This window comes from Pristiophorus japonicus, chromosome 11 (genome assembly GCF_044704955.1).
Source record: "Pristiophorus japonicus isolate sPriJap1 chromosome 11, sPriJap1.hap1, whole genome shotgun sequence".
NCBI classification, from domain to species: Eukaryota; Metazoa; Chordata; class Chondrichthyes; family Pristiophoridae; genus Pristiophorus; species Pristiophorus japonicus.
In genome coordinates, this window is record NC_091987.1 from 76,710,412 (window position 1) to 76,727,829 (window position 17,418).

At 44.0% G+C, this 17,418-nt stretch overlaps 1 protein-coding gene across 2 annotated transcripts in view; it reads right to left on the minus strand.

The window, feature by feature from the left end:
• Positions 1 to 3,015: 3,015 nt before the first annotated feature.
• fstl1b (follistatin-like 1b) overlaps positions 3,016 to 17,418 on the minus strand; it is a 124,340-nt gene continuing 109,937 nt past the window's right edge. For both annotated transcript variants that reach the window (XM_070893573.1, XM_070893574.1), the window contains 2 exons: positions 17,027 to 17,130; positions 3,016 to 6,359 (listed from right to left, as the gene is read on the minus strand). In XM_070893573.1, the coding sequence (XP_070749674.1) occupies positions 6,315 to 6,359; positions 17,027 to 17,130 (149 nt within the window). In that variant the 3' untranslated portion in view covers positions 3,016 to 6,314. The remainder of the gene's footprint in view (positions 6,360 to 17,026; positions 17,131 to 17,418) is intronic.

Here is a 17,418-nt window from a genome sequence, read left to right on the forward strand (position 1 = left end):
GCAGGGTCAAGGCTGTCACTGAGCAGCTGCAGAACATTCTGAGGGGGGTGGGTGAACAGCCAGAGTTGGTAGTTCATATCTGTATCAACGACATAGGTAGAAAGAGGGATGAGGTCCTACAGGTAGATTGTAGGGAGCTAGGAAATATTAAAAAGTACCTCAAAGGTAGGACTTGTTTCTAGCTGGGGTGAAGATCACTTGGTACAAGTGGTATGTAACATGTATTCTAAAGCAGGGTCGATGTGATCTCCTGGACTAGTTTTACTCACCTAAAAGGAGTTAGAGAAGAATTTTCCCGATTATTTTTCCCAGGTGATCATAAGGCTCCGGGAGGGTAAGATCGTGATGCTACCAGGGATGGGTATATCGTGATGCACCAGGGATCACAACCACATGGCACAGGCTAGATGGACCGGTCTACAATGGGGATTGGACGTCAAAGGTAATTCATTCGCTGTGAAGTGCATTGGGATGTAAAAGATGTTTATACACATGCAAGTTTTCTTTTATATTTACCATGAAGGGGGGGACATACCTCGTGAGCCAGCCATGAGCAATGTTGAGTGTGAAAATACTAAATAAAAATATGCTTTGGCTCCAAAGTAACTGATCTTACCCGAGTCATATCATCATCATAGGCAGTCCCTCGGAATCGAGGAAGACTGGCTTCCACTCTTAGCATGAGTTCTAAGGTGGCTGTACAGTCCAATACGAGAACCACAATCTCTGTCACAGGTGGGACAGATAGTTGTTGAGGGAAAGGGTGGGCAGGGAGCCTGGTTTGCCACACGCTCCTTCCGCTGCCTGCGCTTGATTTCTGCATGCTCTCGGCGACGATACTCGAGGAGCTCAGCGCCCTCCTGAATGCACTTCCTCCACTTAGGGCGGTCTATGGCCAAGGACTCCCAGGTGTCAGTGGGGATGTCGCAATTTATCAGGGAGGCTTTAAGGGTGTCCTTGTAACGTTTCCTCTGCCCGCCTTTGGCTCGTTTGCCGTGGACGAGTTCCGAGTGAAGTGCTTGCTTTGGGAGTCTCGTGTCTGGCATGCGAACTATGTGGCCTGCCCAGCGGAGCTGATCAAGTGTGGTCAGTACTTCAATGCTAGGGATGTTGGCCTGGACGAGGACGCTAATGTTTGTGCATCTGTCCTCCCAGGGGATTTGCAGGATCTTGCGGAGACATCGCTGGTGGTACTCCAGCGACTTGAGGTGTCTACTGTACATGGTCCACCTCTCTGAGCCATTCAGGAGGGCGGGTATTACTACGGCCCTGTCGACCATGAGCTTGGTGACAGTTTTGAGGGACTGATCTTCTAACACTCTTTTCCTCAGGCGGTCCAAGGCTGCACTGGAGGAGGTATTGGATCTCATCATCAATGCCTGTCTTGTTGTTAGGAGGCTCCCAAGATAGGGGAAGTGGTTCACGTTGTCCAGGGCCACGCTGTGGATCTTGATGTTTGGGGGACAGCGCTGAGCGGCGAGGATAGGCTGCCAGAGGACCGTTGTCTTACTAATGTTTAGCGTAAGGTCCATGCTTTCATATGCCTCGGTAAATAGGTTGACTATGTCCTAGAGTTCAGCCTCTGTGTGCACAGACACAGGCGTCGTCTGCGTACTGTAGCTCAACGACAGAGGTTGGGGTGGTCTTGGACCTGGCATGGAGACGGCGAAGGTTGCACAGCCTCCCACTGGTTCTGTAGTTTAGTTCCACTCCAGCGTGGAGCTTATCAACTGTGAGGTGGAGCATGGCAGCGAGGAAGATTGAGAAGAGGGTTGGGGCGATGATGCAGCCCTGCTTGACTCCAGTCCGGACATGAATTGGGTCTGTGATGGATCCATTGGTAAGGATCGCAGCTTGCATGACGTCGTGGAGCAGGCGGATGATGGTGACGTATTTTTGGGGGCATCCGAAACGGAGGAGGACGCTCCATAGACCCTTGCGGTTGACAGTGTCAAAGACCTTTGTAAGGTCGAAGGTGGTCATGTAGTACATGTGTGCGAAACACACTGCTCACTGAACAAATGTGGACTGCTTTGTTGTTTATTTTGTTTTTTGGTAGGTCATGTGTGGCAACCTATTGTGATGTTTGAGTCTCTCCAGGTTAATGTACTAGGAAATCCACAAATGTAGGATTTCTGATAAAAATTTAGAAGTGCAAATTCCAAATTAAAAACAGAAAATGCTGGAAATACACCTAATCAATCAGTATTTCTGAAGAAAAAAGATAAATGTCTTGGGTGTATACATTTGGGGTAATTTTGCAAGACTGGTATTATAGCTCCAACTCCAACCTTTGCTCATATCTAGCATGGCTTGATGCCAGCAAAAACAACTTGCATTTATATAGTGCCTTTAACGTAGTAAAACATCCCAAGGTGCTTCACAGGAGTGTCAAACAAAGCCACATAAGGAGATATTAGAACAGATGACCAAAAGCTTGGTTAAAGTAAAGGAGCAGCTTCAGCAGAGGTGGAGTGTTTTAGGGAGGAAATTCTAGAGCTTAAGGCCAAGGCAGTTAAAGGCATGGGCGCCAATGATGGGCGTGATTAAAACTGAGGATGTGCAAGAGACCATAATTGGAGGCATGCAGAGATCAAAGGGTTGCAGGGCTGGAGGAGGTTACAGAGATAGGAGGGAGAGGCCATGGAAGGATTTGAAAACATGGATGAGAATTTTTAAAATCAAGGTGCTGCCGGACCAGGCGCCTTGAAACTACCTCTATTTTGTCTGGTAGAGTTTCTAATCTTTCTCTTGGGCACTCTAGTCAGAAAATGGACTTTTTTTAAAACTTCAGACCTTAGTTTTCGCCCCTATTTTCTTTTCAGCAGGAGATTATCCACGCATCACTTTGTTGCTGTGTGTTAATGATTAAGTTAGCATCTCTGTGTAGCCATTTCTCTGATATCATTACTTCCATGACTTATGCGCTGTGTGGGATCTCCAGTACAGGAGAGTCTGCATTAAATTCCACAGCCAATAGTTGAAGGTGTCAAGCAAAAAAAAAAAGACACAAACTTGTCCAGGACACAAAACACAGATTTTACTCTCTTCGACATATGGTACAGAGCTTCGAGTAACTGGCACAGCAATAAACATATCTTAAGACACAATATGCTAGTTTATATCAACTTAGCTTTCCTAATGTTGGCTGTTTCATAGTCATCAGGTGAAACAAAGAGTACTAAATATATTGTATATGAATAATAAACTTAAAGCATGAGAGAATGCCATTTTGGTTTTAAATAACAGAAACAATGAATTTCTTAAATTTTGTAAGAAAATTTATTGACATTATACCCCAAAATGCCAGTGAGTACAAAAAGAAACTACAATACATGAAACTCTCTTCTTATAGTTCGGTCTCAGGGCATACATAGTTCCTCTTATGTTTCCAATAAAGTAGTAGTTCAAAACAAGGTATCGGAAATACAGTCAGAGCCTATAACAATAACAACATTTAAAATAAGAAATACATGGTGCAAACATGTGTGCAAGTTAATACTTCATAAGTTCTGTCACAGATGTTGGGATGCAGAAACTGATTAAATATCTATTTTTCAGGCTGGGTCTTCCTTTATTTATCTGCTAGGTGGTTGTGGGGATAGGATTGCCTTGTTAATATTCAACCAGATTCATTACCACATTCTCAGTGAACCAGTTCCAGAGAATAAGCTGAAAAGCAAACTTCATCAATGAATGTTGTTTTTTCCCCAAGCAATCAAATCAATTGTAATTTGGATCATCCATGGATACTGTGGCTGATCTTACCTGGAGAAAGAAAGCTCAATGGCATTTAAAAGTGTTTTTCCCCCCATCTCTTCAACCTTGGCTTGTGAACCCACTCCTGAAACTATGACATTCTCACTTTAAGCATCCTTCTGATTATTGAACACAGCATCATGCCTCTTTGGGGTCACCTTAAAAGTTCATGGAACTCCAACATGTAGTAGGTAATTCTGATCTCCTTACATCTGACATTAGCTTGAGAAACCTGGATGCTATTTCCATTCTTTAGACTAGAGTGCAAGTATTGGAAAATTCTGAGAATTATTGAGATGGTCCTCAGTTACCCTCTAACTGTTTGTTTTTCTCTCACCACCATCAGTCAAGATGAGGTCCACTCTGTGGGATCTAGTCATTGACATGCCCATTGTAAATTCTTTGGATGGAAAGGTATAGCTTGTGGTACTAGAACAGGAGACCAGAAGAATCTCTTTGTTGATATAATCCTCAATTTAGACATGAAGTGTACTTGGAATGATGCTGATTCATATTGTTAAATATGCCATTGTTTTCCAGCAACAGTCAATCTTTGTAAAGGATACTATCAAGATTTTTAACTACTGCAATAATCAGTTTACAGTTTCATATTACACTGCTGAATATTCTCTTTCAAATGCTGAGGAAGTATTTTGAAACAACAGCTTCCCCTGGCATCCAGCTTCCCATTTGCAGGTTTGTCAGAAGTGTTTCAAATGGATCTGTCACTCCAAAGCATATTGGTATAAGGCAGTTTCCCCCTTTTTGTCGACCCTATGGAAATTTGATGCCATTACACCCCTAATTAGAGCTCACCACCGACTTCCACAGGATTTCCAATCTATTCTCAGGCACTCAAGCTTTTATGTTCAACATTATGGATGTTCTTTTTAACACACAAGAGTTTAAATAAAAAATTGGACACTCCAGAGATTACAAAAAAAGCTGCAAATATCATAAAAATTATATATATAAAAAAAAAAATCAGGAAAGAAGGAATGTAGCACCTTTGTGAAATGCCAATAGAGTGCTTGTAAACTTTTGGGGAAGATGGCTGTAATTATTTCCCATAATCCTCTGCATGACCTACAGACCGTGGGACGGATTCTACACCGAGTTATATCTTCTGGCATAACCCAGACGGGCAGGGATGGAAAATTCAGCAGGGACGGTTGGGTCTCTGGCCATTTCTGCCCTTGTAACGATCTTCTGGTGCTACTTCTGCTCAATACCAAAGTGCACAGCCAAAAAGGTGAGGGTGGTACCAAATATGGCAGTAATGACAAACTGACGTCATACATTACATTTTCTGTCACTACTGACATGGCAATACTAAGTGCTTAGTAATGTCAGGATGTTACTGGTGTCCTGCTTTGCTTGGGCTGGTGGCAGTCTTTTAAAAATTAAAAGGCCCACCCAAGGAGCAGCAATCATTCATGGGGTGATTGATTGGCACTGTGCGCATGAACTAGCAGAAGGCAATCGCTTTTCTCGGACCTGGAGGATGATCTCTTTCAGCTGCTTCAGGACCCAGAATCTTGCAGTAGCAGGTTCTGCTTCACCTCCCCTCCAGTGCGCTCCGTGGCACAGGCACAAGCCCAGAAGCCCAAAGTAAGGCTGACCTGAAGGGATTTGCCAGGGGCAGTGCTGCATATCAGGTAGATGGAATGCCCATCCAACTATGTTTATGGCAGCATAACCGCCAAAAAGGGAAACGCAGATTCTAGTATCTATGCTGAAGGGATCCAAAGTGTCACACAGCCACAGCCAAACAGACTTTGCAATTTTTTGAATCACATTATAAATATGCATTAAGCACATTATAAATATGCATTAAGCACATGATGATGACTAGTTAATCTTTTAGCTATTTATTCGTAAAAAAAATTACCTTTTTTCTCGCATTAACTTACTTCCATTATTAAAGGTTTTCTGACACCACAATTCTGATCTCTTGCAGATTTTGGTTCTCAAAAAGCACCAGGAAATGGCACCACAGCTTCGGATCCATGTCACTGAACTTTGCCAGCTGAAGATCACTATATATTCACAATTCAATAGGTTCCAATTCGAATAACCAATTCATCTTTTCAATAATTTTTACTCCATCATTCTATTCAAATTTGCACCCAGGATTTTAGAACTTACTGGGAAATATCTAGAATTCTGGTCTGGGGTGCTGTCTCAGGAGGCTCCACTTCTGGTTCTATGTGTAATACAGAGGAACATGGGTAACTAAAAAGGAAGGGAGATGATTCCCGCCATCTTCATTCACAGGACTATACAGATGTTGCAACTCAACCCAACAGTTTATCATTTATGGCTAGCTCTTTTGCTAAACTCTTATTTAACATTACAGTACGTTACAAGAAGTCTGTTTGAATAAAACCAAGGACTCCCTCCGTTCCCAACAAAAAGCCCAACAAATACTGCTTAATAATGTGTAGATATACTTAGTAGTGATTGCTGAAATTCCAAGTGTTTAATGGTAGGTTGAATGGAGAGAAACAGGTCAGAAAAAAATCAACTTTGTTTCTCTTCCAATCCCTTTATTTTTAGATGTCCTTTACATTCATTTTCTTAGCCTTCTCAGCAGTCTCCTAAAATTAAATAGAAAAATCAGCCCATTAGTGCTGTCTTGAGTAGCCAGCCCAGAAACATCAGAGGTAAATTTGCAACATTCTAAATCCTTAATCTAGTATTTTGCATGATTTGATTGGCTGCTTTAGATATGGGCAATATATTTAGATGGTCACATCTAAAATGTAGCATTGTGATTGGAAATGTCAAACCTAAGCTGTCCAATGGCAGACTAACATGGTGTTATAGGCTATGATAAGGTCTTTTCAAGTATGAATTACCTCTGCCACTTTAAAACTTTATACACTGTCACAATGGAGTTCACCACAAAAAAAGCCTATATAATGGAGCGGTGATAGAGTCTTTCAGAGAGGGAAGATTACAATTGACGCTCATGTTTTTGTTGCATCAAAATCATTTTGACCAATGGGTTCTCACAGAAACTGACTTCCCTGCATTCTCCCTTTTGTCCATGCCTTGAAAGGAATAGGTTTTAGGAACTGTTAATATTAAACTGAAGTATTTAGCACACATTTACATTGACTTTTACTCTATTATATGGGACTGACTATTTGTATTGCCCTTTATCTGTCTTTCTGCACCTGCATCCTCTCGAGACCCAGCCCCGATGCCTCCTGCCCGAAACCGAAGCCGGAAGTGGAGCCCCGGACACGTTCATTCTGAACTGACCACATTGTCTGACTGAGCCGCAAACTACCGAGCCTCCGACCGGGCCCAGAGTCTCCCGCTGAGCGAGAGAGAGAGAGAGAGAGAGAGAGAGAGAGAGAGAGAGAGAGAGAGAGAGAGAGAGAGAGAGAGAGAGAGAGAGAGAGAACCCATGAGTAGGGTGGAGAAGAGAGTGAGAGAGCCTGGGGGGAAGGAGGGAGGGAAGGAAGGAAGGAAGGAAGGCAGGAGGGAAGGAAGGAAGACTCGTGAGGGGAGAGGTAGAGAGCCTGGTGGGTGGCGGGGGAACATAAGAAATGAGTAGGCCACCTGGCCCTTCGAGCGTGCTCCGCCATTTAATATGATCATGGTTGATCTAATCATTGACTCAGCTCCACTTCCCTGCCTGCTCCCCATAACCCCTTATCGCTCAAAAATCTGTCTATCTCCACCTTAAATATATTCAATGACCCAGCCTCCACAGCTTTCTGGGGCAGTGAATGCCATATATTTATAACCCTCAGAGAAGGAATTCCCCCTCACCTCAATTTTAAATGGGCAGCCCCTTATTCTGAGACTATGTCCCCTAGTTTTAGTTTCCCCTATGAGTGAAAATATTCTCTCTGCATCCACCTTGTTGAGCTCCCTCACTATCTTACATGTTTTGATAAGATCGCCTCTCATTCTTCTGAACACCACTGATTATAAGCCCAACCTACTCAATCTATCTTCATAAGTCAATCCCATCTCCGGAATCAACCTAGTGAACCTTCTCTGAACAGCCTCCAAATCAAGTATATCCTTCCTTAAATACAGAGACCAAAACTGTACGCAGTACTCTAGGTGTAGCCTCACCAATACCTGTACAGTTGTAGCAGGACTTCTTTGCTTTTATGCTCTATCCCCCTTGCAATAAAGGCCAACATTCCATTTGCCTTCCTGATTACTTGCTGTACCTGCAAACTCACTTTTTGTGTTTCATGCACAAGGACCCCCAGGCCCCTCTGTACTGAAGCACTTTGCAATTTTTCTCAATTTAAATTATAATTGCTTTTCTCTTTTTTCTGCCAAAGTGGATAACCTCACATTATATTCCATCTGCCAAATTTTTGCCCACTCACTTAGCCTGTCTATATCCCTTTGCAGATATTTTGTGTCCTCCTCACAATTTGCTTTCCCATCCATCTTTGAATAATCAGCAAACTTGGCTACATTACACTCGGTCCCTTCATCCAAGTCATTAATATAGATTGTAAATAGTTGAGGCTCCAGCACCGATCCCTGCGGCACCCCACTAGTTAATGTTTGTCAACCGCAAAATGACCCATTTATCCCTATTCTCTGTTTTCTGTTAGTTAGCCAATCCTCTATCCATAGAAACATAGAAAATAGGTGCAGGAGTAGGCCATTCGGCCCTTCTAGCCTGCACCGTCATTCAATGAGTTCATGGCTGAACATGCAACTTCAGTACCCCATTCCTGCTTTCTCACCATACCCCTTGATTCCCCTAGTAGTAAGGACACCATCTAACTCCTTTTTGAATATATTCAGTGAACTGGCCTCAACAACTTTCTGTGGGAGAGAATTCCACAGTTCACCACTCTCTGGGTGAAGAAATTCCTCCTCATCTCGGTCCTAAATGGCTTACCCCTTATCCTTAGACTGTGTCCCCTGGTTCTGGACTTCCCCAACATTGGGAACATTCTTCCTGCATCTAACCTGTCTAACCCCATCAGAATTTTAAAGGTTTCTATGAGGTCCCCTCTCATTCTTCTGAACTCCAGTGAATACAAGCCCAGTTGATCCAGTCTTTCTTGATAGGTCAGTCCCGCCATCTCGGGAATCAGTCTGGTGAACCTTCGCTGCACTCCCTCAATAGCAAGAATGTCCTTCCTCAGGTTAGGAGACCAAAACTGTACACAATACTCCAGGTGTGGCCTCACCAAGGCCCTGTATAACTGTAGCAACACCTCCCTGCCCCTGTACTCAAATCCCCTCGCTATGAAGGCCAACATGCCACTTGCTTTCTTAACCGCCTGCTGTACCTGCATGCCAACCTTTAATGACTGATGTACCATGGCACCCAGGTCTCTTTGCACCTCCCCTTTTCCTAATCTGTCACCATTCAGACAATAGTCTGTTTCTCTGTTTTTACCACCAAAGTGGATAACCTCACATTTATCCACATTATACTTCATCTGTCATGCATTTGCCCACTCACCTAACCTATCCAAGTCACTCTGCAGCCTCATAGCATCCTCCTCGCAGCTCACACTGCCACCCAACTTAGTGTCATCCGCAAATTTGGAGATACTACATTTAATCCCCTCGTCTAAATCATTAATGTACAGTGTAAACAGCTGGGGCCCCAGCACAGAACCTTGCGGTACCCCACTAGTCACTGCCTGCCATTCTGAAAAGTCCCCATTTACTCCTACTCTTTGCTTCCTGTCTGACAACCAGTTCTCAATCCATGTCAGCACACTACCCCCAATCCCATGTGCTTTAACTTTGCACATTAATCTCTTGTGTGGGACCTTGTCGAAAGCCTTCTGAAAGTCCAAATATACCACATCAACTGGTTCTCCCTTGTCCACTCTACTGGAAACATCCTCAAAAAATTCCAGAAGATTTGTCAAGCATGATTTCCCTTTCACAAATCCATGCTGACTTGGACCTATCATGTCACCTCTTTCCAAATGCACTGCTATGACATCCTTAATAATTGATTCCATCATTTTACCCACTACCGATGTCAGGCTGACCGGTCTATAATTCCCTGTTTTCTCTCTCCCTCCTTTTTTAAAAAGTGGGGTTACATTGGCTACCCTCCACTCCATAGGAACTGATCCAGAGTCAATGGAATGTTGGAATGTTGGAAAATGACTGTCAATGCATCCACTATTTCCAAGGCCACTTCCTTAAGTACTCTGGGATGCAGTCCATCAGGCCCTGGGGATTTATCGGCCTTCAATCCCATCAGTTTCACCAATACAATTTCCCGACTAATAAGGATTTCCCTCAGTTCCTCCTCCTTACTAGACCCTCCGACCCCTTTTATATCCGGAAGGTTGTTTGTGTCCTCCTCAGTGAATACCGAACCAAAGTACTTGTTCAATTGGTCTGCCATTTCTTTGTTCCCCGTTATGACTTCGCCTGATTCTCACTGCAGGGGACCTACGTTTGTCTTTACTAACCTTTTTCTCTTTACATATCTATAGAAACTTTTGCAATCCGTCTTAATGTTCCCTGCAAGCTTCTTCTCGTACTCCATTTTCCCTGCCCTAATCAAACCCTTTGTCCTCCTCTGCTGAGTTCTAAATTTCTCCCAGTCCCCGGGTTCGCTGCTATTTCTGGCCAATTTGTATGCCACTTCCTTGGCTTTAATACTATCTCTGATTTCCCTTGATAGCCACGGTTGAGCCACCTTCCCTTTTTTATTTTTACGCCAGACAGGAGTGTACAATTGTTGTAGTTCATCCATGCGGTCTCTAAATGTCTGCCATTGCCCATCCACAGTCAACCCCTTCAGTATCATTCACCAATCTATCCTAGCCAATTCACACCTCATACCTTCAAAGTTAGCCTTCTTTAAGTTCTGGACCATGGTCTCTGAATTAACTGTTTCATTCTCCATCCTAATGCAGAATTCAACCATATTATGGTCACTCTTCCCCAAGGGGCCTCGCACAACGAGATTGCTAATTAATCCTCTCTCATTACACAACACCCAGTCTAAGATGGCCTCCCCCCTAGTTGGTTCCTCGACATATTGGTCTAAAAAACCATCCCTTATGCACTCCAGGAAATCCTCCTCCACCGTATTGCTTCCAGTTTGGTTAACCCAATCGATGTGCATATTAAAGTCACCCATTATAACTGCTGCACCTTTATTGCACGCACCCCTAATTTCATGTTTGATGCCCTCCCCAACATCACTACTACTGTTTGGAGGTCTGTACACAACTCCGACTAACGTTTTTTGCCCTTTGGTGTTCTGCAGCTCTACCCATATAGATTCCACATCGTCCAAGCTAATGTCCTTCTGAACTATTGCCTTAATTTCCTCCTTAACCAGCAATGCTACCCCACCTCCTTTTCCTTTTATTCTATCTTTCCTGAATGTTGAATACCCCTGGATGTTGAGTTCCCAGCCCTGCTCATCCTGGAGCCACGTCTCCGTAATCCCAATCACATCATATTTGTTAACATCTATTTGCACAGTTAATTCATCCACCTTATTGCGGATACTCCTTGCATTAAGACACAAAGCCTTCAGGCTTGTTTTTTTTAACACCCTTTGTCCTTTTAGAATTTTGCTGTACAGTGGCCCTTTTTGTTCTTTGCCTTGGGTTTCTCTGCCCTCCACTTTTCCTCATCTCCTTTCTGTCTTTTGCTTTTGTCTCCTTTTTGTTTCCCTCTGTCTCCCTGCATTGGTACCCATCCCCCTGCCATATTAGTTTAAATCCTCCCCAACAGCACTAGCAAACACTCCCCCTAGGACATTGGTTCCGGTCCTGCCCAGGTGCAGACCGTCCGGTTTGTACTGGTCCCACCTCCCCCAGAACCGGTCCCAATGCCCCAGGAATTTGAATCCCTCCCTGCTGCACCACTGCTCAAGCCACGTATTCATCTGCGCTATCCTGCGATTCCTACTCTGACTATCACGTGGCACTGGTAGCAATCCCAAGATTAGTACTTTTGAGGTCCTACTTTTTAAATTTAGCTCCTAGCTCCTTAAATTCATTTCGTAGGACCTCATCCCTTTTTTTTAACCTATGTCGTTGGTACCAATGTGCACCACGACAGCTGGCTGATCTCCCTCCCATCTTAGAATGTCCTGCACCCGCTCCGAGACATCCTTGACCCTTGCACCAGGGAGGCAACATACCATCCTGGAGTCTCGGTTGCGGCCGCAGAAACGCCTATCTATTCCCCTCACCATTGAATCCCCTATCACTACCGCTCTCCCACTCTTTTTTCTGCCCTCCTGTGCAACAGAGCCAGCCACGGTGCCATGAACTTGGCTGCTGCTGCCCTCCTCTGATGAGTCATCCCCCTCAACAGTACCCAAAGCAGTGTATCTGTTTTGCAGGGGGATGACCACAGGGGACTCCTGCACTACCTTCCTTGCACTGTTCTTCCTGTTGGTCTTCCATTCCCTATCTGGCTGTGGACCCTTTCCCTGCGGTACGACCAACTCGCTACACGTGATACTCACGTCATTCTCAGCATCATGCTCATATATTACCCCCAACCCAATGAACTTTTATCTTGTGCAGTAACCTGTTATGTGGCACCTTATCGAATGCCTTCTGGAAATCCAAATACACATCCACCAGTTCCCCCTCATCCACCCTGCCCGTTACATCCTCAAAGAACTCCAGCAAATTTGTCAAACATGATTTCCCTTTCATAAAATCATGCTAACTCTGCTTAATTGAATTATGCTTTTCCAAATGTCCTGCTACTGCTTCTTTAACAAATGGACTCCAGCATTTTCCAACGACAGATGTCAGGCTAACTGGTCTATAGTTTCCTGCTTTTTGTCTGCCTCCTTTTTAAAAAAAAAAATAGGGGAGTTACATTTGCGGTTTTCCAATCCATTGGGACTGCCCCAGAATCCAGGAACTTTTGGTAGATCACAACCAATGCATCCACTATCACTGCAGCCACTTCTTTTAAGACCCGAAGGATGTAAGCTATCAGGTCCAAGGAACTTGTCCGCCTTTAGTCCCATTATTTTACCGAGTAATACTTCTTAAGTGATAGTGATTGTAGTAAGTTGCTCCCTCCCTATAGTTGGTAAATGTTGGTCCCGTGGAGGACGAGACCGGGGAATTAGTAATGGGGAACATGGAGATGGCAGAAACTCTAAACAAATATTTGAATCAGTCTTTCTGGTAGAGGACACTAACAATATTCCGACAGTGGATAGTCTAGGGGCTATAGTGGGGGGGGGGGGGAGGGAGAGGAACTTAGCACAATCACAATCACCAAGGAGGTGATACTTCGTAAGATAATGGGACTAAAGACGGATAAATCCCCTGGACCTGATGGCTTGCATCCTAGGGTCTTAAAAGAAATAGCGGCAGAGATTGTGGATGCATTGGTTGTAATTTACCAAAATTCCCTGGATTCTGGGGAGGTCCCAGCAGATTGGGAAAATTGCAAATATAACGCCCCTATTTAAAAAAGGAGGCAGCCAAAAAGCAGGAAATTATAGACCAGTTAGCCTAACATCTGTGGTTGGGAAAATGGGGAGTTCATTCTCTGGTTGGCCCTTCGAGCCTGCACCGCCATTCAATAAGATCATGGCTGATCATTCCCTCAGTACCCCTTTTCTGCTTTCTCTCCATACCCCTTGATCCCATTAGCCATAAGGGCCATATCTAACTCTCTCTTGAATATATTCAATGAACTGGCATCAACAACTCCCTGCGGCAGGGAATTCCATAGGTTAACAACTCTCTGAGTGAAGAAGTTTCTCCTCATCTCAGTCCTAAATGGCCTACCCCTTATCTTAAGACTATGTCCCTTGGTTCTGGACTTCCCCAACATCGGGAACATTCTTCCCGTGTCTAATCTGTCCAGTCCCGTCAGAATCTTATACGTTTCTATGAGATCCCCTCTCATCCTTCTAAACTCCAGTGAATAAAGGCCCAGTTGATCCAGTCTCTCCTTATATGACAGTCCAGCCATCCCTGGAATCAGTCTGGTGAACCTTCGCTGCACTCCCTCATTAGCAAGAACGTCCTTCCTCAGATTAGGAGACCAAAACTGAACACAATATTCCAGGTGTGGCCGTACTAAGGCCTCACGAAGGCCCTGTCAAGATAGAGGCAGAGAGGTTGTTTCCACTGGTCGGGGAGACTAGAACTAGAGGGCACAGCCTCAAAATACGGGGGAGCCAATTTAAAACCGTTGAGAAGGAATTTCTTCTCCCAGAGGGTTGTGAATCTGTGGAATTCTCTGCCCAAGGAAGCAGTTGAGGCTAACTCATTGAATGTATTCAAATCACAGATAGATAAGATTTTTAACCAATAAAGGAATTAAGGGTTATGGGGAGCGGGCGGGTAAGTGGAGCTGAGTCCACGGCCAGATCAGCCATGATCTTTTTGAATGGCGGAGCAGGCTCGAGGGGCTGGATGGCCTACCCCTGTTCCTAATTCTTATGTTCTGTACAACTGCAGTAAGACCTCCTTGCTCCTATGCTCAAATCCCCTAGCTATGAAGGCCAGCATACCATTTGCCTTCTTCACCAACTGCTGTACCTGCATGCCCACTTTCAGTGACTGATGAACCATGACACCCAGGTCTCGTTGCACCTCCCCTTTTCCTAATCTGCCGCCATTCAGATAATATTCTGCCTTCCTGTTTTTGCCACCAAAGTGGATAACCTCACATTTATCCACATTATACTGCATCTGCCACGCATTTGCCCACTCACCTAACCTGTCCAAGTCACCCTGCAGCCTCTTAGCGTCCTCCTCACAGCTCACACCGCCACCCAGTTTAGTGTCATCCATAAACTTGGAGATATTTAACTATTTAGATGAAGGAATTTAGTGTATGTATATTGTAAAGAGCTGGGGTGCCAGCACTGAGCCCTGCAGCACTCCACTAGTCACTGCCTGCCATTCTGAAAAGGACCCGTTTATCCCGACACTCTGCTTCCTGTCTGCCAACCAGTTCTCTATCCACGTCAGTACATTACCCCCAATACCATGCGCTTTGATTTTGCACACCAATCTCTTGTGCAGGACCTTGTCAAAAGCCTTTTGAAAGTCCAAATACACCACATCCACTAGTTCTCCCTTGTCCACTCTGCTCGTTACATCCTCAAAAAATTCCAGAAGATTCGTCAAGCATGATTTCCCCTTCATAAATCCATGCTGACTTGGTCCGATCCTGTCACTGCTCTCCAAATGCGCTGCTATTTCAACCTTAATGATTGATTCCAACATTTTCCCCACGACTGATGTCAGGCTAACCGGTGTATAATTACCCCTTTTCTTCCTCCCTCCTTTTTTAAGGAGTGGTGTTACATTAGTTACCCTCCCGTCCATAGGAACTGATCCGGAGTCGATAGACTGTTGGAAAATGATCACCAATGCATCCACTATTTCTCGGGCCACTTCCTTAAGTACTCTGGAATGCAGACTATCAGGCCCCGGGGATTGTTGGCTTTCAATCCCATCAATTTCCCTAACACAATTTCCCGCCTAATAAGGATATCCTTCAGTGCCTCCTAGTACATTTGGAAGGTTATTTGTGTCTTCCTTTGTGAAGACAGAACCACTGTATTGATTCAATTGGTCTGCCATTTCTTTGTTCCCCATTATAAATTCATCTGAATCCGACTGCAAGGGACCTACTTTTGTCTTCACTAATCTTTTTCTCTTCACATATTTGTAGAAGCTTTTGCATCAGTTTTTATGTTCCCAGCAAGCTTCCTCTCATACTCTATTTTCTCCCTCTTAAATGAAACCCTTGTCCTCCTCTGCTGAATTCTAAATTTCTCCCAGTCCTCAGGTTTGTTGGTTTTTCTAGCCAATTTATATGCCTTTTCCTTGGCTTTAACATTATCCTTAATTTCCCTTGTTAGCCATGGTTGAGCCACCTTCCCGGTTTTATTTTTACTCCAGACAAGGATGTACAATTGCTGAAGTTCATCCATGTGATCGTTAAATGTTTGCCATTGCTTATCCACCGTCAACCCTTTAAGTATCCTTTGCCAGTCTATTCTAGCCACTTCACACTTCATAGAATAAGGGGCCGTCTATTTAATACAGAGATGAGGAGAAATTTCTTCTCAGAGGGTTGTAAATCTGTGGAATTCGCTGCCTCAGAGAGCTGTGGAAACTGGGACATTGAATAATTTTACAACAGAAATAGACAGTTTTTTAAAACGATAAGGGGATAAGGAGTTATGGGGAGCAGGCAGGGAAGTGGAGCCGAGTCAATGATCAGATCAACCATGATCTCATTGAATGGCGGAGTAGGCTCGAGGAGCCGTATGGCCTACTCCTGTTCCTATTTCTTATGTTCTTATATATAGCCCCTTGATTATCCACCATTGAAGATAGAGGGAGAGCGCCTCGCCGGGCAGGGAATCTCTGGGAAGATGGATCACGTTCTTCCAACCCTCTTTACACGCACACCTGATTTCTCAAAGCTCGGTGCGTGTGTTGCTAGGGACATCATTGGAGTGGATGAAATCCAGAAGTCATGACCCTGTCACTATTCACTTCATACCCAATAAACCGATTAACAATCAGCACACAATGCCCCATCTATGGTGGGGATTGGTAAGGTGGGACTTTGGCTGGGGGGTGGCAGCAGGGGGAGAAGAGATGCACTTGACCTGGGGTATGAGACTTTGGCTGGGGAAGGGTTGCACTTGCACTGAGATAAGGAACTTCAGCTCGAACTTGGTGGCTTTTGGTGGCTATTCTCTGTGGCCTCTGAAGTCAAAATGGATTGAGTTACAATTTGTGAAGTCAGTCAGAACTTGGGCTGGGCGGTTCCACTTACACATTCTAGAGAAACCTCAGGGTGTGGCTTGTCCTCCAAGGAGACCAAACAGTAATAGGTCATGTGATAATGGAGAGCCAATCAGAGACAAGGCGGCCATTTTGGCAGTACAAATAGACGCATCCCTATTATATATCATCAGTGTATTACTTTGAAGGGTAAAGCTGTTATTTTTGAATATCAACAGATAAAAGCTAAATTTTGATCTACTCAGAAAACAGAATTTCCATTTTTGATATCATTACCTTGGCTACATGCACATTTCCCCACATTTATGAATATTGAATGGAAATTGCCACTCATTGATACAGTTTAGGGACAGGAGTGGAATGGTCTGGGAGGGATATAACACAGGCATGCATGTAGTGGGAATAGGATTTGAGGTACATAGATAGGAAACCAATCTTCCCTGAATGCACGAGATGTGGACACTGAACACCCAAACTGTTGAGCATGCCCACAAGTCTCAAATTGTTAATGTACTAACCTGGTGCTTGTTGAGCTCATGAACGTACTTTGTCCATTCCTCCTCAGTCATCTCATCATCTCCAGTTGTTTGTGGATGCTCCTCAGGGAAGTCCTTATTTTTACCTTGAGCCAAAGAAGAAAGCAATAGACATCCAAGAGAAAATGCAAGGCAGAGAAAAAAAATGACAGCGGTGAGAAAAAGGCAACAATAAAGTGAATTTTATGCAGAAAAAAAAATCATTAAAGAAAAAATGTACAATAGGGAAACTATAATGCAAAGATTAAATACATATATACCAACTGTTGCTCTGAGAAACATATATTTTGAAATTGCAGTATAATAATTAGTACCTTTTGGGTCACCCAAGGGCAAGTTTGTGCCATAACTACTCGTTCACAACTGTCAGATCA